Genomic DNA, 14,680 nt, shown 5'->3' on the forward strand with positions numbered 1-14,680 from the left:
ACTTTTATTATGTCTTGGTTGGCTTTTAATGACTTTATTGCTGCTAGTTCCGTTTTTGTGAGATTGTTATGTATGGTTTTCTTATTGTTTGGGACATTACTAGTTTCTAATCATATTTTATCGGCTATAAAACCTTATGCCTCTTTCTATGAGTTAAATGAAATCCAATTTGTTTACCTTTTTAGGTGCTATTGCGTAGTTAAGACCTTTATCCAGTAGCGCAAGTTCGCCGCTGTTTAAGGTGTGGCTTGATAGGTTGATCACATGGTTCTTGCTTGCTTTTGGTTGGTCGCTCCATGTCTCCCGTGTTTTATTTTATTTATTTATTTATTTATTATTTTTTTTCACTAGAGGTCAAGCCAACAATTGTTGTAACAGTTAGTCAGTTACTTTAGCAAACCAGATAGATTGTAGTGTAGCTTGTTCTCTGTATATAGTGCATATTCTCCAGAAGATGACCTTGATATAAAGGTCGAAATGTCGAATGTAGAGTTTAGTTATATTAAACTAAAGTTTTACTCAAACACAGTAGTTGTCTCTATAATTTTCAAAATATGCAAATTCTCTTTCAGTTATATTTTTAATATCAAAAGATGAATTGCAGTAGTCACTTGGGTTCACACATTTCTTTGTCAACTCACTTGGTAAGTAATGCTTGGCTGTTTGTTTATTCAGCAGTTATTCAGATCAGATTTTGCAATTTTGTTGCTGAATTTTAGTGTGATTTTCTTTTATAAAGGATTAGAAGCATCAGAGTTCAGCAAATACGGAATAGGATTATACATAATATAAAAGTAGAATTATTTAAAGAATATTGAATGCATTGTAATGGCAGAGAATTACATCTTGTAGAATATTAAAGAAATTGGAACTAGCTGAGTAACTGGATAAGTACCAGATCGACATAATAGGGATAACTGAAACAAAAAAGACAAGAACTGGTGAGATCTTTCTGAGCAATAAATACAAAATGTTATATTCAAGCAATGACAATTAAGGAAAAGGAGTAACTATAGTATTCAACACTAAATACGAGGTTAATCTTCTTGAATGACAGGCAATATCAAGTAGAGTGATGTGAGTATATATCAGAATTTGGAACAGGACAAAACAGGGTGAGACTTATTTGTGCTTATGGTCCCACAGAAGGGTCTATTAAGGTAGAAGTGGAGGAATTTTTTGAGGCCTTAGAGAAAGCAACTGACACAATGAAAAAGGAAAAGTTGGTCTCCTTGTAGGGGATCTAAATAGCAGAGTAAGAAATGAATGTCAGACATACAAAAATATTTCGTGAAAATTTGGAAAAAAGAGCAAAGCTAATAATAATGGTAAATACCTGTTGGATTTCTGCTCAGGACATGGATTGGTTATTACTAACACCATGTTCCAACATAAAAATGTGCACAAATTCACATGGAGAGAAGAAGCAAGGAATAAGAAAAGTCTTATTGACTATGTTATTGTTGATAGTGATGTTTTCTCACTCGTGCAGAACACTACTCTGTACACAGGATTTGAAATTTGATGTGATCACCATTTAGTCTTGAAAAGGATAAAATTGAATTTCGTATTGAAAAGCAGAACCTGTCAAAAAGTTTTAAAGCAAATAAAAGTTGAGCAGCTCTCAGGTGTGAACTGTAGACTAAAATACACAAACATAATTGAAGAAAAAATGAGTTTGAGAACAGGAACCAAACCCTGAAGAAAACATTGATTGATTCAGCCAGAGAGGCATGTGGTAAGGTTGTCTGCAAGGATAGAAAAATCAGAACTCCATGGTGGACACAGGAATTTAAAGAGACAGTGAAGGAAAAGAAGAAAGCATATCAAAAGTTCCTGGCAAGTAAGTCAGCTTGTGCTCTTAGAGAATACAGAGACAAATGTAAGAAAGCTAAACACTGTGTAAAATTAACTAAACAAAAGTCATGGGAGGACTTTGGTAAGAACATAGAAAGTAAATATCAAGAAGGTGGCAAAATATTCTGGAGGTTGTTGAAGAAGCTCAGAAATGGAGGAAAGAGTGCTGTAAAAGGAATTAGAGATGATAAAGGTGACATGAAAACAGGAGAAAGAGATATCCTTGAAGTATGGAGTAATTACTTTGAAAAATTGCTGAATGATACAAGCAGTGATAACAGGACAGTGCTAAAAAAACACTGACCTGGCATGCAGTCAGTAATACATATCCATACTTGAAGCCATCAAAAGCCTGAAATGTGAAAAGGCAGCTGCAGTAGATGATATCCAACCAGAAATACTCCAGTGTGGAGGTATAAAAGTTTTACAGTGGCTGCATTGCATAGTTCAGAAGATCTGGACAGAGGAATGAATTCCTCTTTATTAGGCCAAATAGTGGCTATCAGGATCAGATTTCACTTTATGACAAATAATTGAGAAATCATGGGAATATAACAACGACCTATATTTAAGTTTTGTAGATCTGGAAAAGGCATATGACAAGGTGCCAATAGAGAAGCTATTCAAAACACTACAGTTGTATGGTATCAATGGGGCATTATATCAAGCAATACTTAGTCTTTATTTGATTGTGAGCAGTTAGAATTGAAGGAAGTACATGAATCTGTTGTCAGACATGCATTATCTCCTCATTATCTATATGGATCACATTATGAAAGAAAATGATATTAAACCCGATATCAATATTGGAGATGTTAACCAGTTCTTTATGTTATGCAGATGATGTTTTACTGCTAAATAAATCCAGAACAACTCTGCAGGATTCCTTGTACAAACTGAAAAACTGTTGTAAAAATTTGATATAAAGATGACAAAAACAATGAAAATAGGCAGAAGCATTGAAAATATCAACTTCACTCCTGTGAATGGAGAACCTATAGCGCAAGTAAAATATTTCAGCTACTTAGGCACAATTTTTAGTGAAGATGATAAATTAAATATGGAAATAGACAACAGAATCAACAAAGCTGGTATGGTTGGAAGTCAATTGAATAAATTTATATGGAATAAGAGAGAAATATTTCAAAGCACTAAATTAGCTATATACAAGGGCGTGTTCAAATCAATTGTAACATACATCTGAGAAATGGTTAGAAATAAAACACTTGACCAAAGACTAGAGACCGCAGATATGAGAGTCCTGAGAAAGATTAGGGGCATGAACAGTTGGCATCATTGGTATACCATATTAAAAACAAGGATATTAGGAAAATCTTTGACATTGTTAGCATGCAGTAATGTGTTAGCAGAGCTAATCTCAGGTGGTATGGTCACTTAAATAGAATGGGAGATGAAAGATTAGCAAAACAAGAGTTCTCTGCCAATAAAGGCCAACAAACCCAGATAAAGTCCAAGATTAGGTGGATTGATACAGTAAAAAGTGTCTTAGAAGACAGAAATATGAGATCTGATAATCTTGGAGTCTTGATAGGTAACAGATTGATTTGGAGGAAAATTGCAAATAGGAAGTTAGTGATGATGTAAGTTTCCTGACATGTACATGTCAGGAATTTGTTGATGATGAATGCAAGCCATTCTTTCATTAAGGGATGCTAATTTGTTTATCCCTTAGTATAAATTTAAATGAGCAGTTTGATTTTATAATTTTTGAATCCACCTGCATATTTTTGAATCCACCTGCAAAAGATTGTTGATATTAGTACTACTGTGGAGCAGCTAAGGGTTGTGTAATCAAGAAATCTTGCCCTAGAGAACAAGCATAGAAATTTTTCAAGCCACTTCAGGCATCCGGTATGAAGGATGATTTTCTCACAATGTTAGGTGATGAAATTCATCTACCATTCGTTTTAACTGGTAATTAACTTAAGGAAATTACAACACATAAGACGGATATTAATTAAAGGAACTTTAATGAATACCTTCAATATTTCGGCATCGTCACATTGCCGAAATATAACGAACGTAAAAAATGTTCCAAACCTCAATAAATTTGGGTGCATGAGACTACCACAAATTTGGGAAACTTGCATCATGAGAACTTCAGCCCAATAGCCAAGACAACCCAATTAGCCCGCTAGGGGGCACCATTAGAACTTTAGGAACAATATTGGTTTCTTGCCTTCCTCCTCATTTGCTTATGTTAGTGCCTGCATGCACATACCATATTTGTATATTCCTGAAGATGGCAATGTGACGTTGCCAAAATATTGAAGGTATTCATTAAAGTTTCCTTTAATTAATATCTATTTTATGTGTTGTAAATTCCTTAAGTTAATTACGAGTTATGTATGACCAGCGTATAGCCTTGCTACAAGAATTACTATCATTCTTTTTAATTCTAATTAATTCTTTTTATATAGTAACTGGAAACTTCATATTTCATGATGAAATATTATTCCAAAACAGAATTAATCAATACAATGTTGATCTGATGCCAAGGTGATAATTAATTGTAAACATGAATTTTTGTTTGTTTATTTATTTATTTTGCAATAGTTTACATTAAGTCCTCGGCCTACACAGATTCTCAAATACACAGATGCTGTATTTCAAATTACGACTAGCAGTGCCATCTATCATCTGCTACTTCATGAACATAACAGATGGTTAAAATATCATGTTGAAAGGCTTCAATTTGACATGGTTAGGATATTAAAATTGTGAATATTATAGATCCATTTATATTTTATATCCAGATAATCACTTCAAAAATTTCAGAAATTGGCCAAAGCTTATGAGAATATAACATTTTTGTTATAAGAAAGGATATTGGATTATAGGAATGCCTAAAAGAAAGGATATGAGAATATAATCTTTGGCATCATAGTTGCCTTGGTTTGTGCTAGCTAAAAGACACAAGCTATGCCCAAAGCCAGTATATTCACCTTTTTATTGGGTGTGCATACTGACTTCTAGAAACTTTTAAAAGTTTCTTTCTCAATTTGGCTATAAAATACACCTGGATAGATAATATCCTCCATTAAATATAAGAGATGGCTTTCCTAGTAAGCTGAAGCACAGCTAATAATCTCATTGTCATTTTGTTTGTTTCTGTATTGCGTACAAGTTGCATTTTTAGTGAACCTAGGTAGAAATTCTAAACAAAATGTAAACCCTAAATATATCTTAGAAACATTTAAAAAATGATGAGAATATATGTATTCATAATGATAAGAAGAGGCATGTTATAAATATGGAGACTACAAAAATATAAATTTTTAAACCACATTAAAAAAGGTAGTAAGTTTGTTGACATTGCACATCCTAATGAAATTATTATTATTATATAACACCTCCAGGGAGTCCAAAGACTCATCAAGGGAGAGTGTGCCAACAGCATCAAACAATTGGTCCCCTTCTAACTACTAGCTGTGCTCAAATCTGCTATTAATGGCTTAAGCAAGTTTGAGCGTGGTTAGTAGTTGGAAGGAGACCATTCACCAACCTTTGCTGGCAATGAATAAACTGTTAGAACTATTATAAGAAATCTCATTATGTACAAATGGAAACTTCAGCCAGTGCAACCCATGACTGCTTCCAAGAAAAGAGGCATGTTAATAGGAATCAATGTAAGAATCAAATCAACTACATTTTAATCGACAGAAGATGGAGGACACTAATCAATAACATCAAAACACTGCCAGGTGCAGACTATGGATCAGACCATCAATTATTACTTTATAATCTTAAAGATCCACTGAAAGCAAACAAGAATAACAGCAACAAAAGATATCACTTTTCACAAATGGACAACAAATTTACAATGGACATTGAATCAGAGCCAAAAAAAAAAAAAAAAACTCAGGAACAAAGCACTGAATCACACTGGACACACCTAAAACAAGCGATTGTAAAATCTGCAACCAAAAACATCCCAATAAAAAATAAGAATGGTAGTCAATGGATTACAAAAGAAACCCTAGAACTAATTGAAAAAAAGGAACAAATTAAAACAACAGATTGGCAAAACCCAAATTACTTGAATATGAATAAAGCTATTAAGAAATCTTGTCAAAAAAATAAAAACAGCTATATTCGAAACAATCTATAAAGAAATAGAAAGACATTTCAACTCTAATGAAATGACAGATTTATTCAAGAAGGTTAAGGATATAACCAAAAACTTCAAACCAAAACTTAGTATAATTTCAGAGGAAAATGGCAAGATCTTAAATTACTAATGACATAGCCAAAAGATGGAAAGAGTATTGCACCAAGTGTTACAAGGACCCAGCTATTCAACAAGAAGACAAAGGAGCTGCTGAAAACATGGAAACAGAATCGGAGATCCTTAAAAGTGAAGTAGAACAAGCAATCAAAAAATTAAGGAATAACAAAGCTCCAGGTCCTAATTCAATATTGGCTGAAATGCTGAAAAACTTTGGAGAGAATGCAGTCAACTGGATACATGATTTATGCAACAAAATCTGGAAGACTGGAAGATGACCAAATGATTGGACTAGTTCCACCATTATCCCAATCTACAAAAAAGGCAATTACAACAAATATGAATACTTCTGCACCATTGCCCTTATCTCGCATACTACCAAGATTTTACTACACATTATTAAGGAAAGATTACAAAGTTTTATAGAACATCAAATCTCAGGAAAACAAGCAGGATTCCGAAAAGGTCAAGAAGCTAGAGATCATATATCTAACATCAGACAAATAATCGAAAAAGCAAGAGAATTCAACTCAATCCTTTATCGGTGCTTTATAGATTACTCCAAGGCTTTTTGACTGTATGATGTGGGATATTTTATGGGTATTCATGCAAGAATAGGGAATACCAAACCATTTAGTAATCCTTATAAAGAACTTATATCAAGGAAATCAAACAACATTAAGAATTGAAAACTCAATGTCCCCTGCATTCCAATTTGAAAAAGGATCAAGATAAGGATGCATACTCTCACCATTACTATTCAACCTTTACAGTGAAACTATAATGAAAAGATCTCTAGAAAAGTGGAATGGAGGTGTTAAAATAGGTGGCCAAACAATCACTAACCTATTATTATTACATAACACCTCCAGGGAGTCCAAAGACTCATCGAGGGAGGGCACCTGCTCTTCAGCTCTGTCTCTAAAACTCCACTAACTGCAACTACCTTCATTGTGTACACCAGCGCCATCTACAGCCAACCACCACCACTATTTTTACAGACAATCACAAACATCCATGCCCGGATTCGAATCTGTAGCCTTTTGGCTGGAGAGCAGATACGCTAGCCACTCGGCCAACCTATGATATGCAGGTGACACCGTGATGATAGTCACAAACAAACAGGAATTAAAATTCATCTGAAGTCAATTAGAATGGGAAAGCTTAAGCCATGGTTTACAAATAAATCAAGATAAAACCAAAATAATGATTTTAAGCAATGCAGAAGAGATAGATAGAAAAGGAATTGAAATTGTTGACAATTTCAACTACCTTGGAGTGATATAACAAAAAAAAAATGGATCTAAAAAAGAGATAAGAAGAAGAATAGCAGTAGCTAAGAAAGTGATGACTGATTTAACTAAGATCTGGTAAGACAAGCACATCTCCATAAAAGACCAAAATTAAGCTTGTAGAAACCTTAGTTTTTTCGATCTTTCTATTTGCTTCTGAGTCTTGAACAATGACAAAAGATGATAGAAGAATTGAGGCCTTTTGAGCTCTAGTTCTGGAGAAGAATGTTAAGGGTGTCTTGGAAAGAAAAACTGACAAACATAATTGACAAGAGAATTGTGTGATATTTTGGACACGTATATGCAGAAGAGGGGGGAAGCCAACCATCAAAAACAGTTTTTTAATAACATTATTTATTCATATTAATTTCTAGCATGGCAACAGTTTTTAATTGGTAAACCTTTGTATTTCCATTCCTTTGATTTGCTTGTTTCTTCACATTGATGATGATGTACTGTTATTTTCAGTACGAAATATTTCTACATTCATTTCATTAAAGTTAATTACTATGATTATCGTGAAATAAAGCAGCAAAGGACATCTTACATGTGAGGCAGATCAAAGATGCTGAAGGAAGAGTATTATGGAGGGATGTGGACATAAGAAACAGATGGAAAATATACTTTGAGGGACTTTTGAATGAGGAAAATGCACGGACTCTCAGAGGCAGCCTTCTGAGTGGATGGTGCAGAACATCAGTAGAGTGGAAGTGACGGAGGCCATGAAGAGGATGAGGAATGGAAAATCGGTGGGCCCCAACAGAATTCCAGTGGAGGCATGGAAGGCACTGGGGAAAGAGGGAATTGACCTGCTGTGGGACCTGTTCATGAAAGTTTGCCAACAGGAAAATATACCCGAGGAATGGAGGGAGAGTACTCTTGTCTCTATCTACAAGGGTAAAGGGGATGCACAAGACTGTAAAAATTACAGAGGAATAAAGTTGATGTCCCACACAATGAAGATCCTAGAAAGGGTTCTTGATGGTAGATTCAGGAAGGAGGTGGAGATTGCAAAGGAACAATTTGGATTCATGCCTGATAGATCAACAACAGATGCTATCTTTGGGTTACGGCAGATGATGGAAAAATATCGAGAGAAACAAAGGGAGCTACATCTGGTATTTATTGATCTGGAGAAAGCATACGATAGAGTGCCAAGGCAAGAAGTCTGGAGGTGTCTGAGGGAGAAGAAGGTGCCGGAGAAATATGTCAGGTTGGTGCGGGAAATGTACAGAAATGTGAAGACAAGTGTTCGGACCTGTTTGGGACAGACAGAAAGTTTTCAAGTAACAGTTGGCTTGCATTAAGTCCGTTTCTGTTTAATATTGTGATGGAGGTGGTAACAGAGGAGGTGAGAGAAGATGCGCCTTGGACAATGTTGTATGCAGATGACATCTTGTTGTGTGTAGATTCAAGAGAAGAAGCGGGAACTAAACTGAAAAGATGGAGAAAAGTACTGGAAGAGAGAGGTATGAGACTGAGCAGAAGTAAGACAGAGTATATGTGTTGCGCAGTCGGCGGCGGCCAGGAGACAGATCTGGAGCTGGAAGGAAATATCATCAGGAAGGTGAGAGACTTTAGATACTTAGGTTCAACAGTGGAAGAAGATGGAGGAGCTGAGAAGGAAGTGGGATGCAGGATACAAGCGGGTTGGAGAAACTGGAGGGAGATGGCTGGAGTGTTATGCGATAAGAGGGTGCCGATCAATCTGAAAGGCAAAATTTATAGGACGGTAGTGAGGCCAGCTATGACATATGCTATAGAAACTGTAGCCCTGAGGAAAAATAACATCAGCAGGATGGAAGTAGCAGAGATGAGAATGCTTAGGTGGATGTGCAGTGTGACCAGAAAGGATCGTCTGAGAAATGACTATGTCAGGGGAACAGTGAAAGTTACGAACTTAGGAGCGAAAATACAGGAGGCAAGGTTGAGATGGTTTGGTCATGTGATGAGGAGGGAGGACGAATATGTGGGAAGAAGGGTCATGCAGATGGATGTGCAAGGAAGGCGGAAGCATGGGCGGCCAAAGAAGAGATGGAGGGAGCTGGTAGAAGAGGACTTGAAGATGAAGAACTTGGATGTGGTGACAGCCCAAGACAGGAAGGTGTGGAGGAGACTCATTACAAACAGTGACCCTACTTAAGTGGGAGAAGCTGCAGAAGAAGAAGAGACTATGGTTATCATGTAATTTATTTTTTATAGTCATGTCAGGTGCCTTCAGAGATTAATAGGAGTTCTGTTTCTATTTTCTGATGAAGGAATAAATTACAAATAAATGCCATTTTCTAACTATGTATGTTTTCAACACCTATGTTTCTCCTTTTGCATATGGTTGGGCCAGGCAGTTTTTTTTTTAATGTTTAAAATTATCAGATTACCTGTATTTACATTTGAAGAAGTGAAATAGATTTTTACTACTTCTTGGTTTGGAATTTCATCTTGTTTTTCCTCCCTTATCCAGTGGTGTGGTTCGTTGTTTTATAGCATGCCACAACTTCTTAAGAGCTTCAAAATCCTGAATAGTCTGCTGGAAAATCTATTAATATGTACTTTTTTTTTTTTTTCATAATGAAATATCTGATTCATTCTACTATCCTCACAACTGAAGAATCAAAATAATGAACTTCAGCTCTCACATCTACTTAATGCTAGTTTTAATTGCATTTCTGCCAACAACTTATTTACAAATTGCAGTGAAACTTTCTTGCCTTACCTTTCCTTAAATCTATTCAGTTCAATGATCCATCACAGCTAAGTAATGGTGCCATATAAACCTAATTAATGTTATGATCAGTAGTTTAATCCTGTGTGCATAGTCTTCTGTGTTTGTAATCTTTGGGCAGTTTGTTTCGTGTAAGGAAATCCTGAGTTTCTAGGAGGACATACCCTACCATCTTCATATTAAACAGGCTATTGCTAAGCCTTGATTTATAATAGTTCTTTCCCAAACATTGTTTAAACCCAAATTTTTCCAATCAGAGAGCATTTTCTATACTAGCTGTGCTGTGGAAGCTATCAAGCTATTGCTATGTATCAGTATATTTGTAAGATCTGTTTGGGAAAGTAAAATTCATGTTTCAGAACAGTGCAATCAGTTTTTCTTAGCACTGAAAACATACTGCCATCCCATATTCAAAAATCAACTCTGTAGTGATGAGCAAATGCAGTATGAGTGATTACAGTACTTTCTGAATAATTGCCATGCATGTTACTGAATAGGTTATCATTACTGTACTCTCTAACCATTGTATCCCAGAGGTACTAGGTGCTTGTACACATATGATTATAGTTGTTATTCTTATTTCAGAAAGCATTTGTATTGCCCATTGGTCACACAATTGTTGTGGCAAAGTTATTGAGCTATTTGCTTATGGTTTATTATTTTCTTGACTACTTATTTGTCAATATCTCTATTAAATTTTTCTTGGCAAAGCTGCTGTTTTAGAAGAATTTAATATAACTGTTGATGAATAGGTAGTAAGAAAGTAAACACCATGATACAAATTTTTTGTTTCAGTAAAATCAGATTTGTGACTATATTGGTTCCACATGCTTCTTACTTCTCTTCCCATTTATATACATATAGGAGGATGTCTGATGGCCAGTTTCTTCAGTGTTGTAGAGAAGTAGCAGAAAATCATCCTGATGTAAAATATAATGAGATGTATTTAGATACCGTGTGTTTAAATGTAAGTGTTTTCTTTTGATTTGATATGAATATTAAACCGTTTGGTTTAATAATAAACAGTAACACTTTGTTTTGACATAACTAAATTTCATTTGTTTTGATTTGTCTGACAGCTTCCCTGGTGGACTTCAATTTTTGATTGCTTTGCACAGTACTGCTGTATTTTGCTTGCTTATACACTTTATAACTATCCTTTCATCCATTAGAACACTGCAGTTATTTTGTTCTTGGATACTTTTTTCTTTGAATTTTTTGGTATCTCTAAAAACTCGGCCAAATTTCAAGTATGAACATAATTACTCCATTTATTTGCTGTGTTCAGAAGCTTGTATCCTTAAATTTCTTGTGACTTATTCATTTTATACTTCTTTAATCTTCCTACTAGCCAAGGTAGATGAAATAGTGAGACCAAATTGTGCTTTTTATCCATATTATTCAATAGGTGTTACAGAATCGTATCCAGATTTAGCTGGACACCTATAGATGTCATGGTTGGGGAGTTAATATCAAAGATTTATTCGACTCAATTATTATACTACATATAATTTTTTAAACTATATCTAGGATGAAAACTTTTAAACAAATCTATTTAAGTAGATATTTATGAATCCCCAAATAACTTGAAAATAAAGAATTACACTTTCCCCTCCCTTTCCAAATCAATATGTGAGTACAAAATTAGATTATCGTTCATTTGTAGCTTTACTTGTAAAGATACTTCTTATTAAGTGTTAATTGTTAAACTAGAATTTCCCCCTAACTATGAAGGAGAACTGAAAAGTTTTGATAAATACCTAGAACAAAAATGATATTAAGGCAACTGATATAACCACGAGAAAGAACATATCTTAATACCCTTTAACCCCATGTTTCATCAAATTGTAATAATTTGTTCTTTTTCTTTTAGAACATATGGCATGTCAGAGGTTTGAAGAAATTCAAAGACACAGAGGTGCAGGCCATCAAGTTTTTCATGCTGCAAGAAAAGTCCACAACTGAGATTCACCAAACTTTGTGTAAGACTTTAGGAGACTGTGCCCCCAGTATATCCAACAGTTGCCAGATGGATGGCCAAGTTTAAAACTGAATATCCTGAGAAAACAGATGCGTCCAGGTCAGGATACCTTCCACAGTGATCATACCCTGAAAACATCTATACAGCGCATGCCAAGATCCTTGATGATAGACGAATACCAAACAAAACCATCACAAAGACTGGGGATATCCTGGGAATGACTCAGGGTCATTATCCACCAGCATCTGGACATGCAGGAGCTCTCAGCAAAGTGGATCCCCAAATGTTTAAATGCCGACTAAAAGAGAGAGAACGTGCTGTCATCTCAAGGGATTTTGGGGTCATCTTGAGAAATCAGGTGTAAATATTTTGGCTCATATTGTAACTTTTAATGAAACATGGCTTCATCACTAAGACCAGAGACCAAACAACAGTTAATGGAAAGTCAGCAGGAAAGGTTCTTGCCATTGCCTTTTGGGATATGGATGGTGTAATCCTTACCAAGTATCTCACAAAAGGTGAAACTGTTACAGCAGCAGTTTATTCAATAGCTCTGAAGGAAATGGAGATACTGAAGGAAATATGCCTTGGGAAACTGAGCAGAGGCTTGTTGCTTTTGCAGAACAGTGCACCTGCTCACACTGTAGGAATCCTGTACCTCCCCCATCTTCGAGAATACTGCAGTAAACAGTTCCACAGGCTGCCACCAGTTAGTGTGCAGAACTTAACTAGACACTAACACATTTTTTAGGAAGCGTGCTGATTGACTAGAGCATAATCTTGCCAATTCATGCCTGAAGGGAGGCTGTGTAATGGTATGCAGGCATTGAGTCCACATTATGACTTGGAGACTGGATGTTCTCTCTATGGGCAACATGTCTATTTTTTTCTCACTGCCATTCTCTTTTACATTTTAAATGTGAAACTAAGCCTGAATAAGTATAGTGTTTCTGTTGTTAAACTAAAAAATAAATCCTCACAAAATTGAAAAAAAAAAAAAAAAAAAAAAAAAAAAAAACTCAATCTCACAAAAAATCTTTCTTATTTACTTTTACGAACATCCATGTCAACAATAACTTAAGTGATGTGCATCATCACCTGAAGTTCTATTCCTGATTAAATCATTTCTGCTAAATCAACCACAGCTCATTTTAACTATTCAAATTACACCCTTTAGGACTCCTGCCCTAAGGGAGAAGATTGTGCATTCTAATATTCCATGCCAAAGGATGCCTAACCTAGAATCTCATCTTTTTGACCCCTTGCCTTAATATTTCTTTGCCACATTTCGTTTCATTCATCTGTTGCCTCTGCCATTCTCTCAATTCTGAAAATCATTCTGACCTCTCTAACTTCCTATCTTCAAGCTCGATTTCATTCAATCAGAATTTCCAAACAGTGAAGTCATCTTTCTTGGTTATTTCAATGTCCACAATTCTGATTTTCTTCCTTTCTTGAATTTCACTGGCCAAACTGGAAGAGAGGCAGAGATTTTTGCTCTAAGCAATGACTAAAAACAGATCATTCATTCCCAACAGTCCTCTGCACTCACCCAACACTGAATCTTTTCTTAACTAGTTCTCCTTCCAGATACTGTTCAGGTGACTGCTCCTCTTGTAATTCAGATACACTCTCATTGAAGTTTCATATCTGGTAGATCATCCTTTAGCTATTCACAACCTCATGTACTCTGGAATTACTACAACAATGCCAATGGACTTGTGTGACTTTTACTCCTTCTTTCCTTGGTTAGACTTCTGTATTAATTCTTGTGATCCAAATACCTGTTGTGATCTTGTTACAGAAATAATCCATGTTAAAATGGATGCTTTCATTCCTAACTCTGTTCAAATTTCCCAATCCATATCTAAACCTTGGTTCTCCAAGAAGTGTGCTAGAGCAGTCCAAGTAAAGCAAACAGCCTATCACAAGTAGCTTGAGACCAAAAAATACCAGCTGTTGCCCTCAACACTGATAAAATCACTATTAAAAAGGTCTAAATTCAATAAGGATAAATGTAGAAACCATGCTGCTTATGTCTCTGGCAATTGCACCTTCTGGTCCCTTGCCAAAGCTGCTGGCCACAACTTTTGTCCATCCATGCTCCATCACCCTAACGGTAGCATTGTAACATTACCTAAAGACAAGGCTGCCCTGGCTTCAACCTTCTCTTCCAACTCCTCTATAAATGACCATGTCAAATTACCTACTAACACCTGTTCTTTGTCTAGAAAATTGCATCTCATGCCTCCTATGATCTTTTGCCAGAAAGACAGATGAATTTTGAATAACTTGGGTATCACAAAGGCAGCTGGTCCTGATGAAATCCCATCCATTGTGCTCAAGAGATATGCACCTGTTCTTTATCATCTATTCAGCTGACATCCATCCTACAGCATGGAAGAAAGCTCATACATCCAGTTCTCAAAAAAAGGTGATAGATGTCTATCTTCATGATGTAGGCCAGGAGATCTTTATCTAGATTGGCAAAATCCATATTGGTAGTCACTAAATAGATGGCAGTTCTCCAAGGGTTGAAGAAGTTGACTGTTGATAACCTTCTCCATTATTAAGCCATT

At 35.6% G+C, this 14,680-nt stretch overlaps 1 protein-coding gene across 1 annotated transcript in view; it reads left to right on the top strand.

The window, feature by feature from the left end:
• Positions 1-14,680, top strand: part of Idh3a (isocitrate dehydrogenase [NAD] subunit alpha, mitochondrial) — a 187,401-nt gene that overhangs the window by 116,543 nt on the left and 56,178 nt on the right. The window contains exon 6 of the mRNA XM_090403633.1: positions 10,985-11,087. Within this exon, the coding sequence (XP_090259759.1) occupies positions 10,985-11,087 (103 nt within the window). The remainder of the gene's footprint in view (positions 1-10,984; positions 11,088-14,680) is intronic.

This window comes from Typopeltis vanoorti, chromosome 14 (genome assembly GCF_054136105.1).
Source record: "Typopeltis vanoorti isolate ZY-2024b chromosome 14, IOZ_Tvanoo_1.0, whole genome shotgun sequence".
NCBI lineage: Eukaryota > Metazoa > Arthropoda > Arachnida > Uropygi > Thelyphonidae > Typopeltis > Typopeltis vanoorti.